The 27,418-nt window shown below is 34.4% G+C and overlaps 3 protein-coding genes across 8 annotated transcripts in view; 1 reads left to right on the forward strand and 2 right to left on the reverse strand.

The window, feature by feature from the left end:
- Positions 1–766: 766 nt before the first annotated feature.
- LOC116171460 (endoplasmic reticulum-Golgi intermediate compartment protein 3) lies at positions 767–5,036 on the forward strand. The gene is made up of 6 exons (XM_031488318.1): positions 767–961; positions 1,019–1,177; positions 1,227–1,375; positions 1,423–1,478; positions 1,524–1,882; positions 4,261–5,036. Exons 1-6 carry the CDS (start codon positions 871–873, stop codon positions 4,593–4,595), a joined length of 1,149 nt encoding a protein of 382 aa, XP_031344178.1. The 5' UTR covers positions 767–870; the 3' UTR covers positions 4,596–5,036.
- Positions 1,879–2,531, reverse strand: LOC116171461 (reactive oxygen species modulator 1). 2 transcript variants are annotated; one of them, XM_031488319.1, is made up of 3 exons: positions 2,427–2,531; positions 2,150–2,284; positions 1,879–2,101 (listed from the first exon to the last, which is right to left on the reverse strand). In XM_031488319.1, the coding sequence occupies exons 2-3, from the start codon at positions 2,278–2,280 to the stop codon at positions 1,993–1,995; spliced, it is 240 nt and encodes a 79-aa protein (XP_031344179.1). In that variant the 5' UTR covers positions 2,281–2,284; positions 2,427–2,531; the 3' UTR covers positions 1,879–1,992. The 2 variants fall into 2 exon arrangements, with proteins under 2 accessions (XP_031344179.1, XP_031344180.1); XM_031488320.1 differs by lacking the exon at positions 2,427–2,531 and having other exon boundaries at positions 2,150–2,418.
- A 2,160-nt stretch (positions 5,037–7,196) lies between the features above and the next one.
- The window catches only part of LOC116171206 (sodium/potassium/calcium exchanger 3-like), a 58,829-nt gene continuing 38,607 nt past the window's right edge, over positions 7,197–27,418 (reverse strand). For all 5 annotated transcript variants that reach the window (XM_031487912.1, XM_031487911.1, XM_031487915.1 and 2 more), the window contains 9 exons: positions 12,952–13,125; positions 12,714–12,901; positions 12,463–12,661; positions 8,842–8,916; positions 8,475–8,707; positions 8,264–8,426; positions 8,115–8,216; positions 7,944–8,065; positions 7,197–7,898 (listed from right to left, as the gene is read on the reverse strand). In XM_031487912.1, coding sequence (XP_031343772.1) covers positions 7,686–7,898; positions 7,944–8,065; positions 8,115–8,216; positions 8,264–8,426; positions 8,475–8,707; positions 8,842–8,916; positions 12,463–12,661; positions 12,714–12,901; positions 12,952–13,125 — 1,469 coding nt within the window. In that variant the 3' untranslated portion in view covers positions 7,197–7,685. The remainder of the gene's footprint in view (positions 7,899–7,943; positions 8,066–8,114; positions 8,217–8,263; positions 8,427–8,474; positions 8,708–8,841; positions 8,917–12,462; positions 12,662–12,713; positions 12,902–12,951; positions 13,126–27,418) is intronic.

A 27,418-nucleotide genomic window follows, 5' to 3' on the forward strand; every position in this document is an offset into this window, starting at 1 on the left:
AGCATATTGTCGAATGAAACAACACCTGCACAAAATGGGCCTTTAAGTATACCTTCCTTCTGCGTGTAGGATACACATGTGGAGAGGAAGCAGTACTGCACTTCTGCCAATACTGTCGTTAGGCGTTAGAGGATTCTGGGGAGAACGAATAACATTCTGAACTTTTTCAAAGAAACAGACATCTCAAGGTCCATATAGTACAGAGACAAAATTAGGATACCACTTCAGTTTTAAATGAATTAAAAATAATAACACTTCATCGTATTTTATTGCAATGATATATACTTCTGGTACACCTACTGACCTACAGCTTATAGATATATAAGCAAATCCCATACGTAGGTTTTATTTTGCAATAATAAATATTAGGGAAGTTGTTACATTTGTATAGCTGTTAGCTGTGTACCCGAACCCGGACTTCATAGGTTTTTTAGGCGAGCCAAGAAAGGTTTTTTAGGCGAGCCAAGAAAGGTTCACCTAAAAAGGCCTGGCGACAGCCCTATAGGATAAGCCTATGGTTGGTTCGTTCTAGAGCTTTCGATAACTTTCATGTTCCTAATTTGTTTTTAATTGTTTGTGTTCTACAAATTTTATTTAATTAGTTAGATTACAAATATTAGAATAGAATAAACAATGATATTTGATATTAGTTAAAAGTGGGCATTTTACCTCAGAGTAAGAAATAAATCTTACTCTGAGGCATTTTACCTATTCATTTTCAAGGTCGTGTCTATTATTTATTTTGTTGTTCTTTGCTTTGCCACGATTCGCCACTGCCCTGCCACTTGTCTGCATTAGTGCATTTGCATACTTAACGTCGGTGTTGCCGGGTGTGCAGTGATTCGAAAATTTTTGTTATAATCGTCCAAAATGAATAAAATTGTTGGACATTTACGTTCCCTTGATGCATACCCTAAAACTACTGAAGATTTCAGCGTGAAAACCTTCCAGGGTGCAGCAAGTTTGTTTACATTTATTTAACCTTAAATCTTTGTGTTTTTACCACTTTTAATTGCAGTCACCTTTATATCTTTGGGAATTATGTCCATGCTATTTTGGATCGAATTGTTTGATTACTTATCACCAAACGTAACAGAGGAACTGTTCGTAGATACTTCACGGAATCCAAATATCCAAATTAATTTAGATATTATCGTGCCGACTATATCTTGCGATTGTTAGCTACTTCCTCTACTTTAATTCCATTTAAGACACTGCACTTTCAGTTTTATCACTTGACGCAATGGATTCCTCTGGCGAACAACACCTACAAATTGATCACAATATTTACAAACGTCGTTTAGATTTAGACGGTAAGCCCATTGAGGAACCTAAAAGAGAAGATATCACTATACCAACTAAAAAACCTAATGAGGTAGGGGTCGTGTCATTATTGGTAATTATTACTACTGATTACTTTAGGCGGAAAACTCGACAGAATGTGGAAGTTGCTACGGAGCCGCACTTGATCCGAAAAGGTAGTTTGGTGCAATGTAAACATTGGTTTTGGAATTATTTTGTAGATGTTGCAACACTTGCGAAGATGTACGTGAAGCATACAGAGAAAGACGGTGGGCCTTTCCTGATAATCCCGAAAATATCAGTCAGTGCAAGGATGAGCATTTTAATGAGAAGCTTAACACGGCTTTCTCGCAAGGCTGCCAGATTTACGGATCACTTGTTGTCAATCGAGTTAGTGGTAGTTTTCATATAGCTCCAGGTCGAAGTTTTAGCGTAAATCATGTACACGTACATGACGTGCAACCGTTTTCTTCTACGTCCTTTAATACGTCCCACCGAATACGGCACATTACATTTGGTACAAATATTGACAGCAAATCGCACAATCCACTAAAAAATACAGTAGCAATCGCCGCACAAGGTACGAAATCTTTATTTACTAACGTTCTACATTCCTACAGTTTACAAATAGTAACTAAATTTATCTTAAGTAAAAAATTTACACCTCCCTAATTAAAAATGCAGGTATGTTTAGCATCGCAAACCAGATCCGATTGCTAGAAAGGTTCCAAACGATCCACCTCCTTGTAACATAACCTTTCCCACTGTATTGACAAGTTCCCTTCCTCGTAAACCGCCCCTAAGGAGTGAAATGGTAAAACTTAATACTAGAGCTTCCTATCGTTACCTTAAGGCAGAAAATCCGCCAAATATTGCTCCACTTGCCATACCCACACAGCATCCCAACATGAAGCCCATTTTCATTCTATCGAAACATGAGGGGCCCTGTTGATAAACTCCACCGGGTACAGCGGGCATTGTGCTAAAAATATTTATAACCTCAAATTTTCTGTGGAATTTGAAAATATGTCGTTTTTTTAGTAATAATTTTGAAAACTGGTTAATTCTACTGTAATTTGTTAAAAAATTGGGATTTTAACTTTTGTCAAAATGACGTAATTTACCTTTTTTAATTTTTTTGTTGCCCTTTTGATTAGTGTGGTCAGATTTCATACAGGTGCAATATTTATACAGGGATCACAATTATCTGCGATGTATACAGGGTGCTTATAATGAATATGCGCAATAGGCATTTTTTTGCTGGCCACAGTTTTAAAGTTGTGCTTTATTAGAAGTTAAACAGGTACCACACAATAGTGGTTAGAGTATTACCATTGTTTATTCTTAGTAGTTAAACCACCGACCGTTAGTACGTTGGGTAAAGTCCAGAGAGCATGTTGGGTAAATTGTCGCTTTAAATAATTCTTGTATTAGTTCCAAACAATAGGGCAATAGGGTTACAATTTACTGACGACAGATGGCGTAATCGTTGCATTCATATTGTGGTATGTGATAACGGAGCGTATCACATTACTATCGCATCAGCACAAAAGACGTATTTATGCATCCACGCTGAAGAATGTACCATGCTGTCCGATCGAGTAATTTTTAAAGTAAAAAATCTATAATTGGTTCAATATTGAACATTTTACTAGTGTAACTTTGTACTACAATAGATAGGTACTGCTTCTACAAATGCAGAATGCTGAATTTTGTCCGCAAAAGAAATAGTATGTATTACAAGCACAATATTATTTATTAGAACAATGGGCTTTTGTGTTATGTGTTTGTCTACGGCCTTGTGTTGGCGTAATCTGTGACTGTTCTTTCTCGCCTTTAAAATTTAAATTAATATTCCCAAACAGTTTCTAAAAAATGTTTTGAAGTGCCATATTTTTTTATAGGGAATCAGTCTACTTTTTCCTTAAGAAATTTTACAATTCGTTTATCGGCTAATATAAATTTAAAGTGTTTAAAACATAATCGGAGTACTATGAAATATGTAGTTTTAGTATGAAAAAAATTCTTAGACTTTATGGATTCGCAATTATATAAAAGAGCACTCACTGATCTCGAACGGTTTAAGAATTTTAGAATGGAGCCTTGCATCTCCAAATATTTAGAGAAAAATTGACGTATGTCAAAAACCATGACAGATAGGTACGCAAATCTTAAATACGTTGAATTCGAAATAAAATGGCGTATTTACCATTAAACATTCCATCCCTCATAACAGTGCATAATATTCGCTGAACATAGGTAATTTAAATTCTCATAGACCCCTGTAGGATATATCATTGCCAGTTGCATATCCCTTTAAATGTAATTTGATCTATGTAAATAAGTAAAGGTGAGTGGGTCATTGCAGAGATTCTTTAAATTAGAGAATACGCAAATCAATTGAATAATCAGATAGTACCACAATTCGACAGGATGTGGCAGCACTTATTAGTAACTTCGGTGGAACAACTATAAATCAATAAACAAAGGTATTCCTTGACCAGGTGTCGTCCACAGAAAATTTATTGTATGGTATTGTTTAAATATTTATAGTTGAACAGAGTCATCATTATAAAAAAACACTTATCGATACTTTCATTTTGATAGAAGTTGCACTTTGAACATGCATGATGCAGTGCACTCTATTAATACGAAACAAAAGCATATCTTTTCACCTTAAGGGTCGTGTCTAAGTATGTTTAATTGAACAAGGACAGAGTATAAAATATTCCTGCAGTTAAGTAAAGGCTTAGTTTAGACTGTACAGCTTGTAATGGGTATTTACAAAGTAATACTTTAACTTTCAACACTGGTCCATTTCGTGAATTGCTTTGAACTGTGAACACTAACCCCAATTGGTAGGTAAGTACATAAGGAATTAAATTCGGTTATAACTTGTAGGGTTGTTTTGCAACATATTAACTTGCGTAAGCTAATTCGCATTTCATTTTTTCTTAGGTGCTACAATGTTTCAATATCACATTAAGTTGGTTCCGACGATGTATGTGAAACTAGATGGCTCAGTTATAACTTCCAGTCAATATTCTGTCACGAAGCACCAGAAAGTGGTCTCGATTATAAGCGGCGAATCGGGAATGCCGGGCGCGTTCTTTCAATATGAACTATCGCCTTTGATGGTGAAGCGTACGGAGCGAAGAAAATCGTTTGGACATTTTGCTACCAATGTTTGTGCAATTATAGGAGGAGTTTTTACTGTTGCCGGCCTTATTGACTCCATGCTGTATAATTCTGTAAAGTTTGTGCAAAAAATTGAAATTGGGAAAGCCCAATGATACTGGCGGATTTTAAAATTTATTTACATAATTGTGCACAAATACTATCTTCAGTTGGTTTAAAAATTCTGTGATTTAGATTACCTACTTGTAGTTTGCAAGGGACTTGTAATCATTGTGTTATTTATTTGTAATATGTATATATAGTCAAGGTGGTGGATCTATACTGTAAGCATAATAGCACACAAGGTGTTAAATAAATAACGCGCGTGGTTTAAATAGAGCTCCCTTTCGCATAGTATTTCTTGTTTAATGCCGTTTTTTTTAACGTCACTGTTCTTGCTATGGGGAATTTCAAATTTTTAGGCAACTTTAATTAGTTCACTTTAGACTAAGGAAATCTATACCGGGTGGTGCACAGTAAGTACGAACATAGGGATTTAACATGGGAAATTAGTTTTATGCAATATCCTGCTCTCCTGTACATTTTGCAGAAAAAACTGTAAAGTTTAAGTTGTTCAGAATTAAAAGGTGCATACAAAATTGTTTTTACATGTTTTATTAAGCTTTTGGTATACCCGCGAATTTAAAAATAAATTTCAACATTTCTGTTATTAGTAGCAATAGCCATGACTTTTGTTGTTTTATGAATTGCTACTATAGCACGTTTGCACCCCCAGATGCAGTATGGGGTCTTATGGACTAATTGCCTCTCTTACTCGTTTGCGTCATTCTTCGATAATAGTATCCTCGTTCCTCACCGCAATGATGTCAAATTGACATATGATTATAGTGAAGTATTAAAACAAAACATAATCTCCTTGTGCTGACATTGGAGGTGCGAACCCGCTTTGCGGATATACCAAAAGCTTAAAAACATGTAAAAACAGTTTTGTATGCACCTTTTAATTCTGAACAACTTTAAACTCCACAATTTTTTTCTGTAAAATGTACAGAAGGGCAGGATATTGCATAAAACTAATTTCCCATGTTAAATCCCTATGTTCCTACTTACCATGCACCATCCGGTATGAAAGCTAAAAGTATGGAAATATTAAACAAGTTTAACTGATTATTATTAGAGGCAACCTGATATTCAAATAGAGTATAATTTGCATTTATAACTTAATTCAGTTAATGATACTATGATAAGTAGTGCATTAAAATTTGAGTTTAAGTTCACCTTAAGCACCATTCCAAAAGTGTGGGTTTATTTTACACCTTTTATGTTTTTGTTTTTTACTTTTAAGCATAATCATTACTATATTTTTTAATTAAATAAGCCAAGTCAGTCTAGTTTTATGTAAATGTGATACTTTGATCTGCCACCTGAATGTTTAAAAGAACTGAAGGTACTAACCGCAAAATCTGAATAAATGTGTTAATAAATTTTGCTAGCTTGCCGTTTTTGAATACATAATATTGTATTGATTGTGTGTATAAGTTCTAGCAATCAGTTTGAAACATGTTTTTGTATTAGGCAATATTTTCGGGTGTAATTAAATTTTTACTTTTATTAGTAGGTATTCAACTCATTGTAAAATGTAGATCTTTATAATGTTTGTATCTATACTTTGTGACTGCCTTTTTTACCTGCGTTTTTGAAATGTATCTTGACCCGCTCTTGGATCTTCTCCACAATGGTTTTAATTATTGGCGATAATGAATATTATAGTTGCGTTCTGAAAGCGTTCCATTTGTGAACTCATGTTTTTTGAAGAAATAAACTGAATAAGTATTTTATTCAACTGTGTATGAGGATTTCTTTATTGCATATATACCTACATTAAATCATTATCAGGAGTTCAAGGGATAGACCATTTTTAGATTTTTTAATATTGTCATAGTAGGAGAGACACTTTTGAGTACCTGCAAACACAGTGCTTGAGCCACTTGGAACAAGGATATTTTGAGAATGTATACAAGCCCCTTCTCACTGCAAGTACTGTGCCTCAAGGATATTATATGCGATCAAGCTCCAACCAGTTGAGTTGAGTCGAATGTATTACGTTCTTGATTTGTGTTGCGTTTAAAAAGTAAGAGAATGTTCGCACCCAGATTAGAGCTCAATTTAGGAGCGGAGGGATCAGATATTTACCCACAGTGTTTGCGGTTTTGTGTGTGGTGGTTTGTGTATTGATTGTTTTAAGTTGGTAACTGAAACTGAAAGAGTTAGTTTAAACTTTATCTACATATCATACTGATATCCCTAAATTGAGCAGCGTTTATTCCCAGTTCAGTCGACATTTTGCATATTAATAAAATAACAGAAATCTTCTATACATTGAGAAATATTGCAAATTTCAATGTGCTTCCAGGTTTCAAAATATTTGAAAGCACTTTAAAAGGTACCTTTGGAGTAAGTGCTTGAGAGCCTTGCTGCAAATGATGCAAATATACATTTTATCTGAGACCAGACGCAAGCAACTCCCTGTCTCGTAGTTTTAGTAAAGGTATGGGTTCCTAGTTTGTTTGTTTGTTATATAATATAATAACCAAACTAACTAGGAATTAGCAGTTATAATTTACTAAGGACTCTGTTCTATTTTTTTAGTTGTTATAATTCTCAGTTGTAATTTAAACCATGGTTTAACGCCAACAACATTTTTTTCGACACATCTTCGTTCTGACATCTTTTGATGCATAAACTACTATTAATCATCTATTTAAACTTCGCCATAAGTTTTATTTGTATACTTTTTTTCTTAAATATAATCATAATGAATTAAATCTACAGTATTCCTACATTATAATGTCATAGGAAATGGTAACAATATTAAATAACATAATTCTAAGTATGTACACAATATTTCTTATAGGTTTCATCTTTTCGCTTCGGTGGTTTACTCCATTTCACGAACGTAGCTTCAGTTTGTCTTTAAATAATAATGGATTTGTCTAGCAACCGATAATTAAGTTATGGCGCTCTGCTATATGAGTATTTTCTTTTCTATACGATAGAATGTTATTGTAGGTAACATAGTTGATAGAAACTTGGTGCATAATTTACAAATTACTACTTATAAATCTATAATAGTACAAAACAGATACCCTAGCCGATTCAAACGTTTTCATTCATGTTGAATCTATACGTTTATGTATAAATCACAAACTAAATTTTGTGTAAAAATTTAAAAAAAGTGTATAAGTTCATCGTCCACATGTTGGCAAATTAACTCTAAAGAATACATTTAATTCTATCAAACTAGCTAATATTAAAAACGCCGCATACATCAATAAGCAAGCTCGTCCGACTCTCTTGTCTAATTTGAATTTATTCAAAGAAAATGCGATATACAGCATCAATAATGTCGAGAGTAACGATATTGCGCTGTACTCAATGCCCGCAGAGTTAATGCCAACCTAAAAGTATACGTAAAAATTAGTCATTTGACGCGAAATACTCACCCAAAGCTTTCCTGGTATGGTTGGCATGAAAGTTGCTTTTATGAACCAGGGTAATCCTAAGCAAAGTAGTATATCAAAAGTATTCGATCCGATCGAATTACTGATACCCATTGATCCATGACCTACAAAATATTATACCAATCATCTTTATGAAGAAGATGACTAACTCACCCTGTTTAGCTACAATCACACTGGAAACTGCTTCGGGTACACTTGTACCAGCCGCCAAAAATGTTATACCCATCACGGAATCTGGAATTTTCAGTGTATCCCCTAAAATGGGTGTGTAATTGAGGCATGTACTTGTAACGCATATTTACCGATTATCGTAATCATCCAAGCTACCACATATGATAAGGAACCTATCCATATGATGCACATCATAAAAGTTAAAGGAAACCATTTTTTGAAGCGAGGTTTTTCACAGTCCGGTATTGTGAATAAAAACACAAAGTAAATCGGCCATGTAATGATCCACGTGAACTAAAATTACAAATTCTAAAGTTAGTTTTTGATAGAGCGTCTTGGTACCTTTGTAAATTTCCCTTGTTTCGACGGCCACTTCCAAAGAGAATGCTGATTGCTGGTGTCGTGACTTTCCTCGACGTTAGGCAGCTCGCTGCTTTTAATGGTGCCGTTTAACTGCGCGACGGCACCCGGACCGATTTGCGTGCAATTGCCCGACTCGTCCGAGTTAACGTGTGTCCCATCACACACCTGTTTTTCTTTTTCTATTTTGAGAGGTATTTGCGCCTCTGCCGCCTCTGGTGATAAATTTAAGTAAGTGTTTATCAAGATATGTGCGATTAAAATTAGATCAATCAATGTATAATTCGTTACTGGCGTTTTGTTGTTAATTTCAACTTTTTTGTGTTGTGAGTGGAAGGAATAAACTTACCTAAAGAGTGTGCACGTGATTTTGAAATGGAAGACTGATAGGATTGCCGCCGTTTTTGTGCACTTCTGAGTCCACCTAGGAAAAGAGGTGTCGTGAATGTATAAGTCCTATTCTACATTAAAAAGGAATAATAACAAAAAGTGTCGAGCGAATTATTCTGTAGATACCTAATAGGTGCTCATTATGGCAACTATTGTTAATGACACTCTTTTAGAAAGAGAAACTATAGACGGATTTCAGCAGCAGAGGTAACGTTTCGAGTAGGTACGAAGGGGGTACAAAATAATTGTTCACGTATTTCTACCATGTGTTTTGATATTGCCAAAGAAAAAAATTACAAACTAAACGACAGAAAAATATAGTAGATACAAACTGGTTAAATAACGGACGATCAAAAATGAGTTGCTGTCGAGTCGCCTTTGGAAGTTCAAGTTAAGTACGATTTCCCATGTAAACAAAAATTCCAAAGGTGACTCGACAGCAACTCATTTTTGATCGCATGGTATCAGTGTGAAATTGCAACAAAAAAACCAGATGACTCTTAAAACAAAGTTTACGAGGAATACTATGGATTCAATATGGCGTATATAAAGAGAAGAAAATCCCTAGGTAATCACCTTTTACATCTAATAACTTTAATATTATATTAAATTTAACATAATTATGTTGAATTCTTCATTTTTTTCTAATATTAAGCTTAGTTGAATTACACATAAAGGGAAACTTAATTTTCTACTTAGAATGATTATAGGTTTTTAACTGGTAACAAATAACGGGCGATCAAAAATGAGTTGCTGTCGAGTCGCCTTTGGAAGTTCAAGTTAAATACGAATTCCCATGTAAACAAAAATTCCAAAGGTGGCTCGACAGCAACTCATTTTTGATCGCATTGTATATGTAAATTAAATGTACCTATAATCCAGATTAATTGAAAAAGTTGAGGGTATCAAGAGATGCCTGCGTGATGAATATATTACCCTAGGCAAGGTCAGCATTCTGTGGTAATTGCAGCTTCTTTTCGAAATAATGAACACTCCTACAGTATTAACAATGGAAAAAAATACTACTCTTCCCCAATTAAATGGGCTTCCGTTCATATTTGTACAAACATATCAACCCAGATCTTTGACCTGGCGAAGAATATGATCATTCTTCGCGAGGCCAAAGATCTGGGTTGATATGTTTGTACACACGATGTTAATTGAAGTTTATAAATAAATGCGCGGTGATTCGGAAAGCGTACTACAAGCCCATTTTACCCGGTTATCTTAATGCTATTAATTCCGCACTTTACCTATGCTTACGTTCACCAGACGAAGCGCTTCATGAGCGCTACCTAGCTAAAGGCGTAAATACTCTAGCAAGATTTCTCGCGCGATTTACTATCGAGGTGTACCACTTCGACAGTGCTATCAGACAGACAGTATTCCCACCTTTAGGTAGTGATACTGATTGCAGCAAACTTCTTACGCTCTTTTTTCTCACTTGTCGAAAGGATTGTTTCACGGCAATTCAGAATTCTTTAAATTATAAACATGGTCGTCATCGAACTTGGAGGCAGGCTTGGTAATGCGATTTAGATAATAAATCGGAACGCTTCACCTGGTTGTCTATATCGAAATGTGCATTATGAGCAAATAACCTCCCTTTATATTTTCGAAATTGTACGGCAGTCGTGGGGTTGAGGGTAAACTGTTTACTACTGCAAGCAGGTCCACGACAGGCATGACTATGTCACTTGTCAGGCAAGCTCATGGCGGCAGGTTGTCCCCCAACCGTTAGAAGCATCCCACCAACGACGTTGCTTGGCAATTTTTGAGCAGCGATACCCTGGAGATTCAATGTAGTTGATGCGGAAAGATATCCGGCTTCTGTGTCTCCAGGCCGTTTGTCTTCTGTTTCTTATCAACATGTGTTGACTCCATGGGATCGGCAGAGGCGTTCTGATAGGCTTCAGAACTTGAGTCTGCGGACTATGACAATTGTTGCCTGCGACGTTGTTCCTCTTCTTCGAGGATTCTTGCTTCTTCCAGTTTAAGTCATAACAAAACTGACGCGTAAAATCAGTGAAATTAAGAATTGTTTAAACATGTGGTTGGTTTGTTGTACTTTTATAATGATTTTTTCTTTAAACATGATTGAAATTCCCGCGTTGAATATGAATGTAAATTTCCAGTAAAATGTAGCCCTAGATTCCCTGGCTGAGTAAAACTAAGTTCATACGCTACGCATGGCCAAATTAATAAGGTGCAATTCATTCATTCATTGCACCCACAATTTTTGTCTTCAAAATTTTACATAATTTGTTAAACTCTTCGGAATTACTTCAAGAAATTAAGCTTAAGGTTTATTTGTTAAGCTAAGAAAAAATAATACTATTTTTGCAGTTAGCAACACAACTTCCCCACTTATTGAGATCTTGATCACTTTAAACAAGTTCTCTTTAGTAAATGATATCGACTTTTTTCACGATCCCCTAAATGTAATAATAAATCAAATTAGATCTGAAGCCATAATGGGCCTACTGTATGTTCAGAGCCCCTGTGCCATGTACCTAATTGGAATTTTTTATTCTGCATGGTGTCTGGTTAAACAAATTAACAGAAAAGTGGCAAGCAATTAATGTTTAATATTGGGTGCACGCAATCGATAATTCTTTTCAAATCAAAACACCCAAACAATAATTATGACACCTTGGTAACTTAACTTGTGGCGCCAACAATGATGTTAAAACACATGGCACAACTACGTCAATTGTTTCAAATTTTGCGAACAATTTGAAATTGCGTGATGGATGAGTTAACAATCACAAGCACGTTAAAACTATTAGAAATGCGTCTATTGATGTTCTTAAAATGTTGCTCATATCATATCTACCAGCCTAAAATTGTAGGTAATGCGCGGTATTTGAAAATTGGGCAAGGTAGATTCTCTAAACTCTATAAATCAAATGCTGTAGTCATAGTTTTGAGAAGAATTTATTAAGAGTTTTTAGTCCAGAAAAAAGTAGTGACGAATTTTTAGTTTCGTGATATTTGTGTGAGAAAGAGATTACAAAGTTCTACTTCTACCACTGTCTCTATGACGTGTGTGAATAAGTTGTTGCATCAGGAAGTTCATTAGAAAAAAGCGTTTATTTGGTAATGTTGTATATATAACATGCCGACCCATGTGGCGCAGTTCAGTTGAAGCTGGATTGTGGTACTAAGGGTCCCTGGTTCGAATCCGGGTTCGGCAATGGATATTTGTAAACTGTATAGTAGATTGGGTTGGTAGAGCAGCCTTGGCTGAAACCCCGCCCACCCAAAAATAAAGGCAAAAATAATAATTTAAAAATAAATAAATATAAAAAAATTACGATATCAGGAAATCGATTATTTAAATGGAGAGGTTAATTTCCTGAAATTCTGCATAGTTGTACTGTTTAATCCATTAGGAACCAAAGTTCCAAAAAGAGAATTGTATTGATAAGACTGAATAAAATTATGAAAATTTGTAATACAGTGTTACCACGTTTCTCAGGAATAGGTACAATAAGAGATGCCTTTAGTTCTAGTACATACGGTACATCAACGAAGAGGCGGCTTCAGATAATATGAAAAAAAAACATTCAAGTCTTACCACGAGCGCACCGTTGAATTGACTTGTCGAAATACATAATGAGGATGTACACTATGTAGAGAAGAACTAGCGACAGTGCTTCATACCATTCCACGCGCTCGTCGTGGATTATGCAGATTAAAATTGAAACTGTAATGCCGTAAGCCAAACAATCTCTGGTTAAAGGCCACCAATCCAACGGCACAACTTGAACACCTGACTAAAAACTCATTGCCATTATACATTCTAAGAATTACAAATGTGATAATTACCATTCCAGCTCCTAATCCACAGCAAGCCGCCACGGCTAAAATATTAAATACTGCTGACCCAACTATCGTTCCGACACCAATATCACCTTCTGTAATGAACGTTCCAATAACGTTCACGAAAAGTTCAGGTGCAGAAGTTGCTGCTGCCATAAACGTTGCACCGGCAACGTCGTTTGACATATTTAAAGCTGCAAATAATAACAAAACTTGTAGAGAGGTACTGAAGAAAATACATTACCTTGACATATTTTTTCTACAGCAGGTACGAAGTATTTGTCGCATACAACCGCAAGGGCTACAAATAGATATAAGGATATGATTATGTGTAGTACTACTGCGCCATCCTGTCTTTGTTCCTCAGTAAATATATCCTTTGGAAAATCATCAATCGCCGGTGGAGTGCAATTTAGTCCTGCAAGTAAATAATGGAATTTAGTTTTTTGCTAAATGTAATATAACAAAATAAAGAATAACCGAAAAGTGCGCGACTGGCTACAGCGCTAATAAAATTGTTGTACTCCGTGGACTAAATCCACATGTTTTGTCATTCATTTAAGGGACTAAAGCATGATATAATTGTATCATAGGACTAAAGAAGTATCGCTTTTTCTCGCGGAGGGAGAAAAACGCGACGCGGGACAAAAAGTGACAGTACACACTGAATTGTCAAACATAATTTAATGATTAATGGTTACCTACCTTTATATGTACATTTTTATTCTTGCACCATATTTTACACTTATTATACCGTTATCCATATATCTTTTTGAATTTGGGAGGCAGTAGGTTTCCTTATAGCTTTTTCTTCAAAGTTTTACACGATATTTCTACGCCGTAGTATTAAACTAGAATCCTTACTTGTTGCCCTCAACAACAATATGCACCCTCGGGATTCAAACACACACTTTAGTCCCTTGGTATATAATATACTATTCTCTCTGTCTTATCTTCATCTTCATCGGTTTAACGTCAAAAAGTATTGAGCTGATTAAAAATCAGAAAATTTGTTAGGACTATTGGATTAATTTTAACTGGCTTGAGTTTAAGCTAATTTAGTGAGTACTATCGTATTGTTCACCAATCCCATTTTTATACATATATATCACGAGGTCATAATACTTTATACAATGCTTATCCACATTATATTTCACAAATAAATGCCTATAATGGTATTTTAAATCAATTACAATTACATAATTAGTGCAGGTAATGAGTGTTGTGTAACGGTTTTATCTCTTTGCTACTCTACGTACGTTTCATGCTCAACGTAACGGTCTGTCCCCAAAGATTATTATGTAGGTACCTATAGGTACCTATACGCACTTTAATCTAATTCCGTACAAACCAATTCGCTTTTTCCAATCCAAATCGAAAAGCAAAATTCATCTGGAAAGTGTCCTTATAGAAACTTGCCTTCGAAATAGCTGTTAGATAGAGTTAGTTAGTCAAAATGCAAATATTAAAAGTGATGATAATTTTGACGAGAAAATGACCAAATTGCAGAAGCAGTAAGTAAAATAATTAACGAATAACTTTAAAAAACATTTGCGATCAAATTATACCAAAAATTAAACAGTAATAAATATAATAGGTGATGGAATATACATTTAACAAATAAAAGAAAAGATGAAACTTAACAAAAAAAAAGCAAGAAACAACATTCAGAAAAAAGGGAAAATTTAAAACAAAAATATAAAGAAGAAAGAAATAAATACACAAAATTGATCGGCCAAACACGAAATCCTGTGAAATTCCTGTGAAACAAATAAAAAAATTAATATTTCAAGATCACGCAAACCTTTTGCGGAATGAGTGGAGAAATTCGATTAAGGGAAATGAAACATACAAATACATTCCGGACATAAAGGAAAAGCGGTAAAGTGGAAATTGAAGCGCCAGGAATCCGAATAACAATCTCAATGATGTCGGTCGGTCTGTCTGCACTCTCATTGTCGACTAAATGTTTGAAGCGATTGGAACCAAGTTTGCGGTAATCATATTCTTAAACATAAAAGAATGCTTTTGGATAGGATTCAAAATTAAAAGAAATATTATGCTAGATTTTGCAGGGACCTCCAGGCTGTTTTAGGGACGGGCAATGAACTCTGGATCTAGATTATAACCTCTGGTCACGAATGCATCAGTCGTGTGATTCAAAGTGAGTAAAATGTTTTGAAAAGTTCGGGTTTTTGCTGTGGTTCAAGTTCAACGCGTTGTTTAAGTAAGGGTAGTTAATAAACAACGTGGCCACGAGACAATTTTTTGACCAGAATTAAGGGTAACAAGTTAAAAAGTAATCGTAAACGATTTACATAAAGCGCATTTCCACTTGCATTCATTTCCCATTTGTAAGATGCAACTTCTGTTAAAATCGTTAAAATCCGGCCACAAATATAAAAGATAGCGTTGCACATGGGCAATCCATTGTTGACGTGCTACTTCAATTTCAGTTTATGAGAAGAATTTCATTTCAATGCTTTTCTAAATAAGAAAGTTGGAACTGCGCATGCGCAAACCTAAATTTTGAAACTAATGTTAGATTTTCCTTTGTTCCAAGCGCCTAAGTATCAAATTTCACTTAAATAGTTCCATAGATAAAAAAGTTGGCACTGCGCATGCGCAAAATAAAATTTTGAAACTGGCGCTAGATTTTCCTTTATTCCATGTGCCTATGTATCACATTTCATTTAAATTCTTCCATAAATAAAAAAGTTGGCACTGCGCATGCGCAAAGCCAAATTTTGAAACTGGCGTTTGATTTTCCTTTATCCCAAGTGCCTATGTATCAAATTTCGTTTAAATTCTTCCATAAATAAAAAAGTTGGCACTGCGCATGCGCAAAACCAAATTTTGAAATTGGCGTTTGATTTTCCTTTATTCCCAAGTGCCTATGTATCAAATTTCATTCAAATACTTTTATAAGTAAAAAAGTTTGCAATTCGGTTTATAAATGGTCGAGATGCGAAAAGGGCACTGTGAATTTTGAATCGATTCGATTCAACTTTTGGCATTGCGTATTATATGGCTAAAGCTATGCCCATATTGAATTTCATGCAATTCAGTTCATAACTAACGGAGATGTAAAAGCGATCGAACATTTCTAAACAAAGTTATCGTTCACACGGACAGATAGATGGACAGACAGACAAAGGAACAGACGGACAGACCAACAGGCAGACGACAGATAGCAATGCAAAATTATAAACGATCTCTAGGATCGTTAATAAACGGCAAAAGTGTAAAATTATGGAACATGTAAAAAACGGTTTTTTGTTTTTTTTACAATAACTTTTTTTGTAAGCGGTACAGAAAAAATTCCTTCCTTGGTACAAGACTCGACACCATAACGAACCAAATAGCGAAAAAAGTAGAACAATAGCTCTTAAGATAAAAAACTAGTAGCGTCGCAAAAGTTAGCGGACGGACGGACGGACGGACAAAGTGGCCACAATAGCGCATTTTTTTTTATTTTTGTGGAAATGCGCTAAAAATAATCTAATCAAGGGTAGAAAGGAAAATGTAAGTCAACTAATTTTTTGATCTAAATATTTTTTTTCTATATATTTAAATTTGTCACACTACGGCGTCTTTACTGGCTATACTATCCAGGAAATTCGAACTCAAAAATCAAATTATGTAAAAAGGAAAAAGGAAAACTTTCAATAGAATCATTAAGTAGAGATTAGAAAACCCAAAAAACTTATACATAGAAGCTGCCCGTGTGGATCACCCAATTTATTTTTCTTAGGAAAAATTAGCATTCCTATTAGTAATTTTGATATGTTATTTTAAAGAACGTGTCACCAACCCCTATATATGGAAAAACCTATGGTATCGTAGAGGATTTTAGGTTAGGGCAAGTACTTGGTGTTGGTGCGAAACAAACATGTTAACTAGCAATAGCACTAAAACAGCATCAATGATATTATCATTACGTTCTCATAACTTACCAACATTAAACCATGTCACCTTTTTAGAAATTTCAATTGATTGTCGACTAAATTTTGATACTCACGCGGAAGTTATTCGAGCAAAAATATGCAGGAACCTTTTCGTTTTACGCAGATTAGCGGAAAACGTTACTGCTCAAATTTTAAGGATTGCATACTTTGCTCTTATACACAGTCACTTATCATATTCCATTAATGTATGGGGTTACTATGCATGTTGGAAACCACTATTCAAACTTCAACGCAAAAGTGTAAGAATCATTGCTCATCTTCCATTTCAAGCAGATTGTCGGCAGGCATTCATTAGTTATAAAATTCTCACATTGCCCTGTATTTTCATACATACATGCCTCTGTTTTGCTAAACGTAATGAGCAGAAATTTGTAAAAAAATTGGATATTCATGAATATTCGCAACAAACATTTTATATCTGTACCTTATTGTAGATTAACTAAAACCCAAATTAGTTTTGATTTCATAACAAAAAAATTTTATAATTGTATTCCACCGAACATTTAATGTTTACCTTACAATTCATTTAAAAACAGGACAAAATTATTTTTGTTAAAAAAACGCATTTTATTCAAACAGTGAATTTCTCTGCACCAACTTGCAAAATATGTAAACTTTTTAGTTTAGTACGTATACTTTAGCTTTGACGGATGTAAATAGACTGTTCTACGATTAACATTAATAAAATTATTATTATTATTATTTGTGTTTCCTCTTCTGGGTGATTTTCAATAGGAAAATAATGAAATCGAAACCAAAGAGTATTATTCTTTGTCGAAACTATAATTTGAAAGTTGAAACGCATTTTACAGTTTAATTAATTAACTTATTTTTGGTCCTTATTTTTGATTGGGCAGGGTGACCGAAAAGGCTGCTCTACCAGCCCAACCCACTATGCTTTTATAAATATCCATATGCCCGAACCCGGATTCGAACTAGGCAGCCGTAGTACTGTAGTCGAACTTTAACTCAACTGCATCATACAGGTCGGCGTAAAGATAAATTACAGTAGTGTACTAATTCTTGCTTAAGCATCGTATAATGGAAACGATGGATCCGGAAAAGTATATGTTTTAGACGCTCAAGCTATTAAACTATTTTTAATTTGTTTTGTTAATTTACTTGGGGTAACTTATTGCTTCAATTCAGAAAGATCCCAATTACAACGAAGCAGTACACCCTCTAGAGCACAAGACCATATAATACTGGATTGGTCAGAATTATCGACACTTGTAATGGTAGATCTTTTTGTACAAGGTAGGTACCAATACAAATTTTACTGGATCATCAACTTTTTTGAAGAAATAGATACCAAGTAAATATTATTATAGTTCTGGTAATTATTTTTGACAAGGCTATATACTTTTATCCAATATAAATCCATTGATGGTAACCCATGAGATCAGCCAAAAGCTGTTACTAGATATACCAATCAAAATATTATTTATTTATTTTATTTTATTTTTTTTTTTTTATTATCCCTCTCTTGTTTTTGGGCCCTCAACAGGCATGCGCCCAATTACAGAGTGACCCGCATAATGCTATTTAGAGGTGCCTCTGCAGAAGGTCTTAAGATGGTCTATACTACTCCGGTATTTACCTTACGAATTAGGAAAACTAACGATTATAAGCGATCATAATTAAGCAAAGAGGAATCGGCCATACATTGTCTCATTTTAAGAAGACTGAATTTTTATGATAGATCAAGCACGTTACATCTGTGGGCTTGGGATTCGATTCTTTTATTTTTTTAACTGCCGAAGACTCCAACAAAATCTGTCTTTTTTTTAAGTTAAAAAGATTGAAGGAGGAGATTTGATTTAAGCGATTACACCTACAAATTGCATATTCTCCTATACAATCCTGTAGATAAAAAATCTAACGTAAGTCAAACTAATAGCAAAAAGATTTTCTTCTTTCCCATTTTCCATTGCTAAACTTTTCTACAAAAAACTAATTCAATCTTACAGCAACAAGGTGCAAAAAAATTCACTTTTACCCATGATACTGCAACTTTTCTTGGTCACCTATATGCCTATATCACTTTCCCTTACTTTTAATTTAGCCCATAATTGAATAATCGAAATAAGTTCACCGTTCTATGTTATTATTTGTGTGCAATGCAATGTAGGTAATTATCTAAGTATAGGTGCTTGCCTAATTCTTATCAGGAACTTAAGTTTAATGACCACATATACACCGCTGCAATTAATAACCTCTTAAAACTCAATTTAAATTGATTCTTATAACAACAGTTAGCATAGACTAATGAAAGGTACCTATACCTACATTTTTCACGACAAATTGGTATAGTTAAAAAATTAACTCAAGTGCTCATATCACTATTTAGTTTTGTAGGAAGTAAAGACTCTTCGTTGTCCAATTTACCAATTTGAACCTTTTTAGAAGTATTTCCTTCGGTCTGATTGCAATTTATAAACTTTGCTTAAGGCTAAAATACAGAAATTTGTTAAACCATTTTCATAATGTATCTTAGTATACCTATAATTAATAATCAATGATCCATTAAAAATAAATAGAGGTTGTATATACAATTTAAGTCTGTAAATTCAATTGCATTACATATCGAGCAATGTTTCAACACATATTAATAAGCTTAAGATTGATTTACAATTCACAGTATGCTGTCCATTCTAAATACTAATTTCGTTAAGAAGGTTACCTCAATAATTTTTTAGATGCCTAGGTACGCAATTCTGTGGAACCACAGTAAAAAGATATTAACGATTAATCTAAACAGTGGCATACAAATGGCAACACCAAAATGGAGTTGGATAGTTTTGACCGAAATTAGCCGCTTGAATCCACGAAAGTTTTTTTTTTAATGTGGACACGTAAGCTCGTAGATCTGTCTGTCTGTAGCTTAAAATCTTTATAACTTTATTTTATGTATGTCAGAAGTCATATAAATTATTATAAAGCTTCTAAAAATTCTGAATTTAATAGACGTCAAAACTGACGTTTTCTGTTCTGAACTGAATTTTATTTTGTACTTCGCGTCTCATTTCTAATAGGAATGACATGACATATGTCATTTGTTTCTGTTTACCTCCCATTGCGGTTAAGAGGATCACTTTAACGACTCGAAATGATAAAGAGGGATCCTTTATTTGAAACCAGTGTTAAATTGACGTTTTAAGATGTTTAAATGACTAGCCTATACTCATTTAAACCATAGTCTATGTTTAAATCTATTAAAATCTCAATTTAACACCTGCTATAAAATGAAGGAAGTTAAACTCTTTCTATCTTTTGGCAATTTGCTGCTGATCCTCCAAAACCAAATGAAATCATTAAAACACACATGGAAGATATAAACAGAACAATGTATGTGACGACCTTTCCTCTCATCGACTGTTGGATGTCTACTATTTTATGAATGTTACAAAGATAGGACAAAAAACGTAAAGTGGATATAGAATATAGATAATATTTTAGGCCATTTAATTATTCACAGCCTATTGTATGCTATGAACATTCAAAGGGTTTGCGTACCGATATTAGTACCGACTTTATTTGTAACTGTTTTCTATTCCTTAATAAAAATCAATTATTTTTTAGCAGCACTTTCTACATTTCAGTTCTAAGCACATCACGTTTTGCCTTTACTTTGAATGCCAAAATTAACGGAAGACCCACGATAAAATATCGACTTATTTATACCTTTTTTAAAGAGCCATTTGGAAGGTAAACCTAATCGAACAATCACTATTATCTATCCACTTTAAACGTATACAAACAGATTAAAAAATCATTATCCAAAATTACACAATGTGAACAATTATGACAAACAAAATCAATCAGGAATATAAGATTTACCTACTATAACGATATCGCGCCTATGCAGAATTACATCCACAAATAGAACGACCAAAAGTTAACATTTTTTCAAAACATCTTTGAAAATACAATTTTGTTGGTACAGTTATGCAAGAGGAGTTGCATTGGAGATGTATTATCATACCCGTACCCTTATAGTAGGGGAGCTAGCACGAAATCCACTGAACGAGAATGATCAAAATTTTAACCGATGGAGTTCCATTTTGCCCTATCAGAGTATGCTAAAATCGATCGTCTGCCGCCTCAGGTCATACGACTTAAGGCGCTGCGGGTACTTCTTGCGGTACCAATTCTGAAAGGTTGTTTTTCGAGAAAATAAGTTATACACCAAATGAAAACGTTGATAATAGCTCTTAAAAAAATATTAAAAAAAATCGCGAACATTTGATAACTCCGTAAAGAAACAATTCTTAGTCGGTTTTTCACGAACTTTCTACGGATATAACTAGGTTACGGTTGGACGAATGAAGCTGATTTTTTTTACAGACTTATGATAGGTGCTACTAATTACTTAACGGTGTTTCGTTTTTAAATTTTTTCTCTAATTATAAGATTATCTTATTATCTTAACATTATAAGATATCTTATAATTAGAGAAAAAATTTAAAAAAGAAACACTCTCATAGTCATTGGCTGTGCCTACCATTAGTCTGTAAAAAAAATCAGCTTCATTCATCCAACCGTAACTTAGTTATATCCGTAGAAAGTTCGTGAAAAACCGACTAAGAATTGTTTTTTTACGGAGTTATCAAATGTGCGCGATTTTTTTAAATATTTTTTTAAGAGCTATTATCAACGTTTTCATTTGGTGTATAACTTATTTTCTCGAAAAACAACCTTTCAGAATTGGTACCGCAAGAAGTACCCGCAGCGCCTTAAGTCATATGACCTGAGGCGGCAGACGATCGATTTTAGCATACTCTGATAGGGCAAAATGGAACACCATCGGTTACAATTTTGATCATTCTCGTTCAGTGGATTTCGTGTTAGCTCCCCTACTAATAGGGGAATTAGTCCTAATATAGATTTCTTGTCGCCATTTTGTTCCATAATGGCTGATTAACGAACTTTACCGAGATGTTTAGGAGTAACACCAACCCTTAAAGTTTGGCCGAAATCGGTTCATAATTACGAAAGTAACAGTGTTTCTTGGAAGTGATATATAAACCTATAAATCTAAACCTATAAACCCTTCAAACCTACAAGCCTACAAACCTATAAATTTACTGGTACCATTACAATAGGTAGATAGAAATCTACCTACAAAATATGTAGAAGCAACCTACTATACCATATTGAATAAGTTGGGAACTTTTCTGGATTTAAATTTTAATGCGTCACAAAACTACACAAACGTTAAAAAAAATTAATACTCAAAGCAAACAAATCACAAGCACCACGTTTTTAATTAACTTCTACGCACATTTTACATGCTACATGCCACCTCAGTAGTTATCGGTGGATTTTCATTCGCTTCCCATTAAGAATATAATGTGCCACCGGCAGAAAAAAGTAATAATCTCCCCTTATCTACATAACTCTTCATGTCTAAAATGCGTGTGACCCTTACAGAACCTGTCGATGGGGATTCGAATCCGCACCCTTTATTTCCAACCAAGTTAATTACAAAAGCTTGCGGGTTTCTGTGTATGAAATTTAAATCTTTATACAAAAAAAAACGAAATGTGCTGAATAAACGAGATTAAGTTAATTATTTATTTTCCGCTTTAAATTTTTCGTATTTCTTTGTTAAAAATGTAAATCAACACCGTTGGATCAAACATGCATGTAATAATGTTTGCCCGTTTAAGTGGGAGTGTACAAACGTAACGAGGAAAAAATGGAGCAGCACAAGTAGATTTTAATTGATATCAAAGAGATTCTTTGTGGATAGGTAGGTACACAAATCGATGGAGATGGTGCTCCATTACTAAATTAAAAATTGATGTTGGAATTCAAAGTAAACTTCAAGTAAATTGTTCAAACAATCCGGGTATCTTAAATTATAAATTACAAGAAAGAAACGTTTCTAAATTTTTTTCGTTTAAATATGGTAATCAGACATTTAAGGATTTCGCCTGAAAGTTCAGTGTACTTGCATAAGTGGAATTGGGTAGAAAAATAGTAATGCCTTGAGTCTTTAATGTAACAAAATAATTGTTTTACCTATAGAACCTTATACTATTAGAACTGCAGTGAATTTAGCGATATGGAGTGGATCTCGAATATCAGTATTTTATGATACGAATGTAATTGAGGTAGAATGTAGAATTGAAATCACCATAAATGGAATTGAATTTTTCAGCTAGCTTTGTTGTTTCCAGCTATCAAGTGAAATTGTAATATAATTATATAACTAATGTAACAAGTGGGTGGCAGCTTTTGTCGGTAGCCTCGTAGCCATTTCTATTTCCGATAGTAGGTAATTATCGCTGGGCGTTAATGCAAATAAAAATAAACACTGTACTGTTTAAATTAATAACACTAGATCGTACTATCATTTGTCAAAAGAGATGTAACTGTACCAATCACAATACAATTACGAATTACATTTGACGCAAACTGGGTAATGATTGTAAAGAAATGTACTGATGCCGTTGCAAAAGTCGGCATGTGTAGAATGTACTGGTTTAGAATTCATAATAGGTACCTATGTAAGCAGTTAAAATTGTGAATTCTGGCCATGTAACGTGAGTATTTATTGTATACTAATTTCACCGCCCAAGTTAAAATGTGATGTGGAAGTTATTTGGTAATGTAAAAAAGTTAGATACAGTATGAAATTTAACTTCCGGAAGTTTCGATTTTACGTAAAAAACATATTTCAAAACAAATTCAATATAAAATTTTAATGGCAACGAAAAAGAGAGAATGCATTTTATAACATCCTTTTCATCCCTTGAATTATGAGAAATGCTAATTAGTAGTCAGTTTGCATAATGCGTTGCAATATGAGAAATACAAAGCTTCCGAACTATGCTTTCTGTTTTATTAATTCGGCAAGTGGATGTATTAAAAGAAAACCTCCCTGACTGCAAGACTCTATAATGCGCATATACCTACAAAATTAAGCTTAGGTGAAATGCGATAGTCCATTCAATTTTAGATAACGTGCTGAAAGAAAGCTAAGTTTTAAGTTTAATAGCATCTCTGATTAAACAACCAAAAAGTTTCTATTAAAAATTCAGGACGCATTTTAAAAGTTGGGAGCCGCCCAAGCACCCTGATCTCAATGAAATGATTAATAACAAGCCAACATATTTCGCACACATTGAAATGGCAAAAGGAACGCTACTCCATGTTAAATTCAAGAATTTTTGGATGGATATTGAACGACGGAAGCTGATTTTAAGGAAAATTTCATGAGCTGCTACAGGCTTTGTGAAAAATTAATTTGGCCTCATAGATATTACCTATTAAGAATTATTTATTGGTCAAATCAAATAAGTGGCCCAAATGGTCCTCCTACAGTACATTAGGTACACGTCACCTGTATCTTAAATGCGACTTTGACATGTATGAAACAGTAGCGCAGGCTAAGACATTCTTTGAAATATTTTTTTTCATTTCTCTTTCTACATACAACCTCTCATTGCTAAGATCTAAAACCATCAGACTGGCGAGTGGCATAAGCTGTATTTTGATTAAAGATCCGGTAAAAAGCACTGTTAACTAAATTATCATCATCGAACAAAAGTAAGTTTTAGCTATAAATGAGTTAAACTAATAACTTTACTTTGAGCCCTTTTTAGTGTTGAAATCACTTATAGAATGCTAGTTTCGAAGTTGTATGTAACGTTAAGATAAAACGTGCAAATGTTACTGGGCGGAATATTCGAGAGTGGGGAATGGCGAGCAACTTTGAGATGCGGTAGTTCCACAAAGCGAATGGTTTGCTATTAGGTGGGTATAAGCAAAGAGGTAAGTACAATGCAATGATTAATCATTGCCTGTACCGTTCTTATGAAACATAACCTCTAAATCTAATCCTCCTATCACCTTTCGGTTGATCCATTACTTTCCACGTTATCTTTTCGTTTTAGAAATCAACGTTTACAAATTATCGTTTTAGATTATGATGGCTCATTTCTTCGTGCTCGATGTGAGTGTCTGCTCGTTGATGTGGTGCAGTCACGTGACGGCCTGTCTTGGGTTACGATTTGTGAGCATGGGGCTTAAGTATACTGTCCTTTTCGGATTTTATACTGCTGCAGCGAAACATGGCTCTTGGTATAACAACCTCAAAGTCTACGAGTTTAAATGTACATTACGAATATGTTTATAAATTATAATAGCCTGTGATGAAAACAATTTATTGCATTTTTCACAATTACCTAACCTACATTTTACTCAACAACAATTTACAACTTTGACGTTTCTTTTGCATGCGCATTGTAGGAAGGATTGGACTTTTTAGCTTAACGTTTAATTGCCTATTTCCATAATGGAAGTAAAGACGTGAACGGAGTTTATACGTATTCCACTCGTCTATGCATGGGGGAAATTTCAGAGACATGAACATGTTGATTACGAGAACTTACGCCGCCACAATCATCGTGTAGTTAAGCGATTTGACGATACAGGAAGTGTTGTGAAAAATCGCCTGGTAGATGTGCGTGCTCGTTTTGAACAAAGTCCGCAAAAGCCACTCAGACGGATATCCCAACAAACTGGTTTATCATCCGGAACCTGTCAGAAAATAACGACGATAAGAAATTAGTTTCCAAATTATTTTAAATTACATAGCAATAGTAAACATTATTTTGTAACTGAAACGTGATTTACTTTCTTCTATAAATTGAATAATGAGCAAGAGTTCACAATAAATATTCAAAGGGGCCACCCCCGTTAAGGGGACACAAATCCACTATCTTCTTAATGTTTTCGAAAACTGCATGAAGTTGCTGTTGTGTTTCACCTTGGATACGTTAATTCCCAAAACTACCGAATTTACAATACTGTTAATGCCGAACGTTACCGGACAATGTTGCAAGTGTTTATTGATCAACTTCCCAGCGACGAATTGCAAGAAGGTTTCTTTCAACATGATAATGCAACGGTACATACAGCTTATGAAACAATAACATTCTTACAACATTATTTTGATGACCGAATTGTGGGAAGGAACCGTTGGCCGCCAAGATCACCTGGTCTAACGCCCTTGGATTAATTTTTAGTTGATGATCTAAAAACGTTATTTATAGAAATCGTTTACACACCATTAAATAATTATGTGCAGCTCCAGCTGCTCTCGGTGGTATGGGGTGGTTCGACGAAACTGAAAAAAACTGCTCGGAGAATGTAGGCGCCACTAATTTTTGTTAAATTTGGCCGTACAGAAAAACTAGAACCCTGCTCCTGGTGATCTGGAAATGCAAGACAAATAAGGAGGAGAAAATAGAGAAAAGTAGTGAATTAGGAATATTTTTATTGTAGGGCGAATGATGGTGAATGAGAAATGGCAGCGGAACGATAACAGGGAATTAAAGCAAAAAAAATCACGGAACGAAATCTCGTCTCACAGTAAGACACAAAAGTGACTAAAATAATTAATTAAACGGATGGTAAGATGACTGAATTAATGGTTTTTTTTTTTAAATAAACTTAACGGGCAATCATATGTGAATAACGGTGAATTGGAAGGTGCTTAGCTGTTTTCCTGGCTCCTGAAGTTGTCCAGCGGTTGTTCGGCAGACTCGGTGAGTAGACTAGTGGCTAAGTGTGGGGAAAATAAGGATACGGGAGAGGGTAGAAGGGATCAAATGGAAAGAAATTTGAGGGTATCGAGAGAAGACTGAAGACTGAAGACGGACGACGAACGACGGAATACGAAGAGTTTGAAGCAGTACGGTACAGGTAGAATAAATAAGAAGGGGAAAAATACAAGGCCCTAAAACAAGACCTAAAATTACAAACCAAAACTATCACGAAAGGCTACTTACTAGATGGTGTGGGCCTTTCATGTAGAAACAATATAATATTTTGGGTGCTATAATATAGGTGGTAGTAAATTAACGCTCGGACCCTAAAATGCAACGAAGAAATAGAAACGACACTGAACAACACGAATACTTACACAAGTTAAAAAGTAATCGTAAACGATTTACATAAAGCGCATTTCCACTTGCATTCATTTCCCATTTGTAAGATGCAACTTCTGTTAAAATCGTAAAAATCCGGTCACAAATATGAAAGATAGCGTTGCACATGGGCAATCCATTTTTGACGTGTTACTTCAATTTCAGTTTATGAGAAGAATTTCATTTCAATGCTTTTTTAAATAAGAAAGTTGGAACTGCGCATGCGCAAACCTAAATTTTAAAACTAATTTTAGATTTTCCTTTGTTCCAAGCGCCTATGTATCAAATTTCGTTTTAAATTCTTCCATAAATAAAAAAGTTGGCACTGCGCATGCGCAAAACCAAATTTTGAAATTGGCGTTTGATTTTCCTTTATCCCAAGTGCCTATGTATCCAATTTCGTTTAAATTCTTCCATAAATAAAAAAGTTGGCACTGCGCATGCGCAAAACCAAATTTTGAAATTGGCGTTTGATTTTCCTTTTTCCCAAGTGCCTATGTATCAAATTTCGTTTAAATTCTTCCATAAATAAAAAAGTTGGCACTGCGCATGCGCAAAACCAAATTTTGAAATTGGCGTTTGATTTTCCTTTATCCCAAGTGCCTATGTATCAAATTTCGTTTAATTCTTCCATAAATAAAAAAGTTGGCACTGCGCATGCGCAAAACCAAATTTTGAAATTGGCGTTTGATTTTCCTTTATTCCAAGTGCCTATGTATCAAAATTCATTCAAATACTTTTATAAGTAAAAAAGTTTGCAATTCGGTTTATAAATGGTCGAGATGCGAAAAGGGCACTGTGA

This window comes from Photinus pyralis, unplaced genomic scaffold (genome assembly GCF_008802855.1).
Source record: "Photinus pyralis isolate 1611_PpyrPB1 unplaced genomic scaffold, Ppyr1.3 Ppyr1.4_LG5, whole genome shotgun sequence".
In the NCBI taxonomy this organism is placed as follows: Eukaryota; Metazoa; Arthropoda; class Insecta; order Coleoptera; family Lampyridae; genus Photinus; species Photinus pyralis.

What these genes read in the sequence shown, in the direction of transcription:
- LOC116171460 (XM_031488318.1), top strand. Translation starts at nt 871, where the DNA reads ATGAATAAAATTGTTGGACATTTACGTTCCCTTGATGCATACCCTAAA. An exon ending in GCCGCACTTGATCCGAAAAG is followed by an intron (nt 1,479 to 1,523) that starts GTAGTTTGGTGC and finishes ATTATTTTGTAG; the next exon opens with ATGTTGCAACACTTGCGAAG. An exon ending in AGTAGCAATCGCCGCACAAG is followed by an intron (nt 1,883 to 4,260) that starts GTACGAAATCTT and finishes ATTTTTTCTTAG; the next exon opens with GTGCTACAATGTTTCAATAT.
- LOC116171461 (XM_031488319.1), bottom strand. Translation starts at nt 2,280, where the DNA reads ATGCCCGCTGTACCCGGTGGAGTTTATCAACAGGGCCCCTCATGTTTC. An exon ending in GGCGGATTTTCTGCCTTAAG is followed by an intron (nt 2,102 to 2,149) that starts GTAACGATAGGA and finishes TTCACTCCTTAG; the next exon opens with GGGCGGTTTACGAGGAAGGG.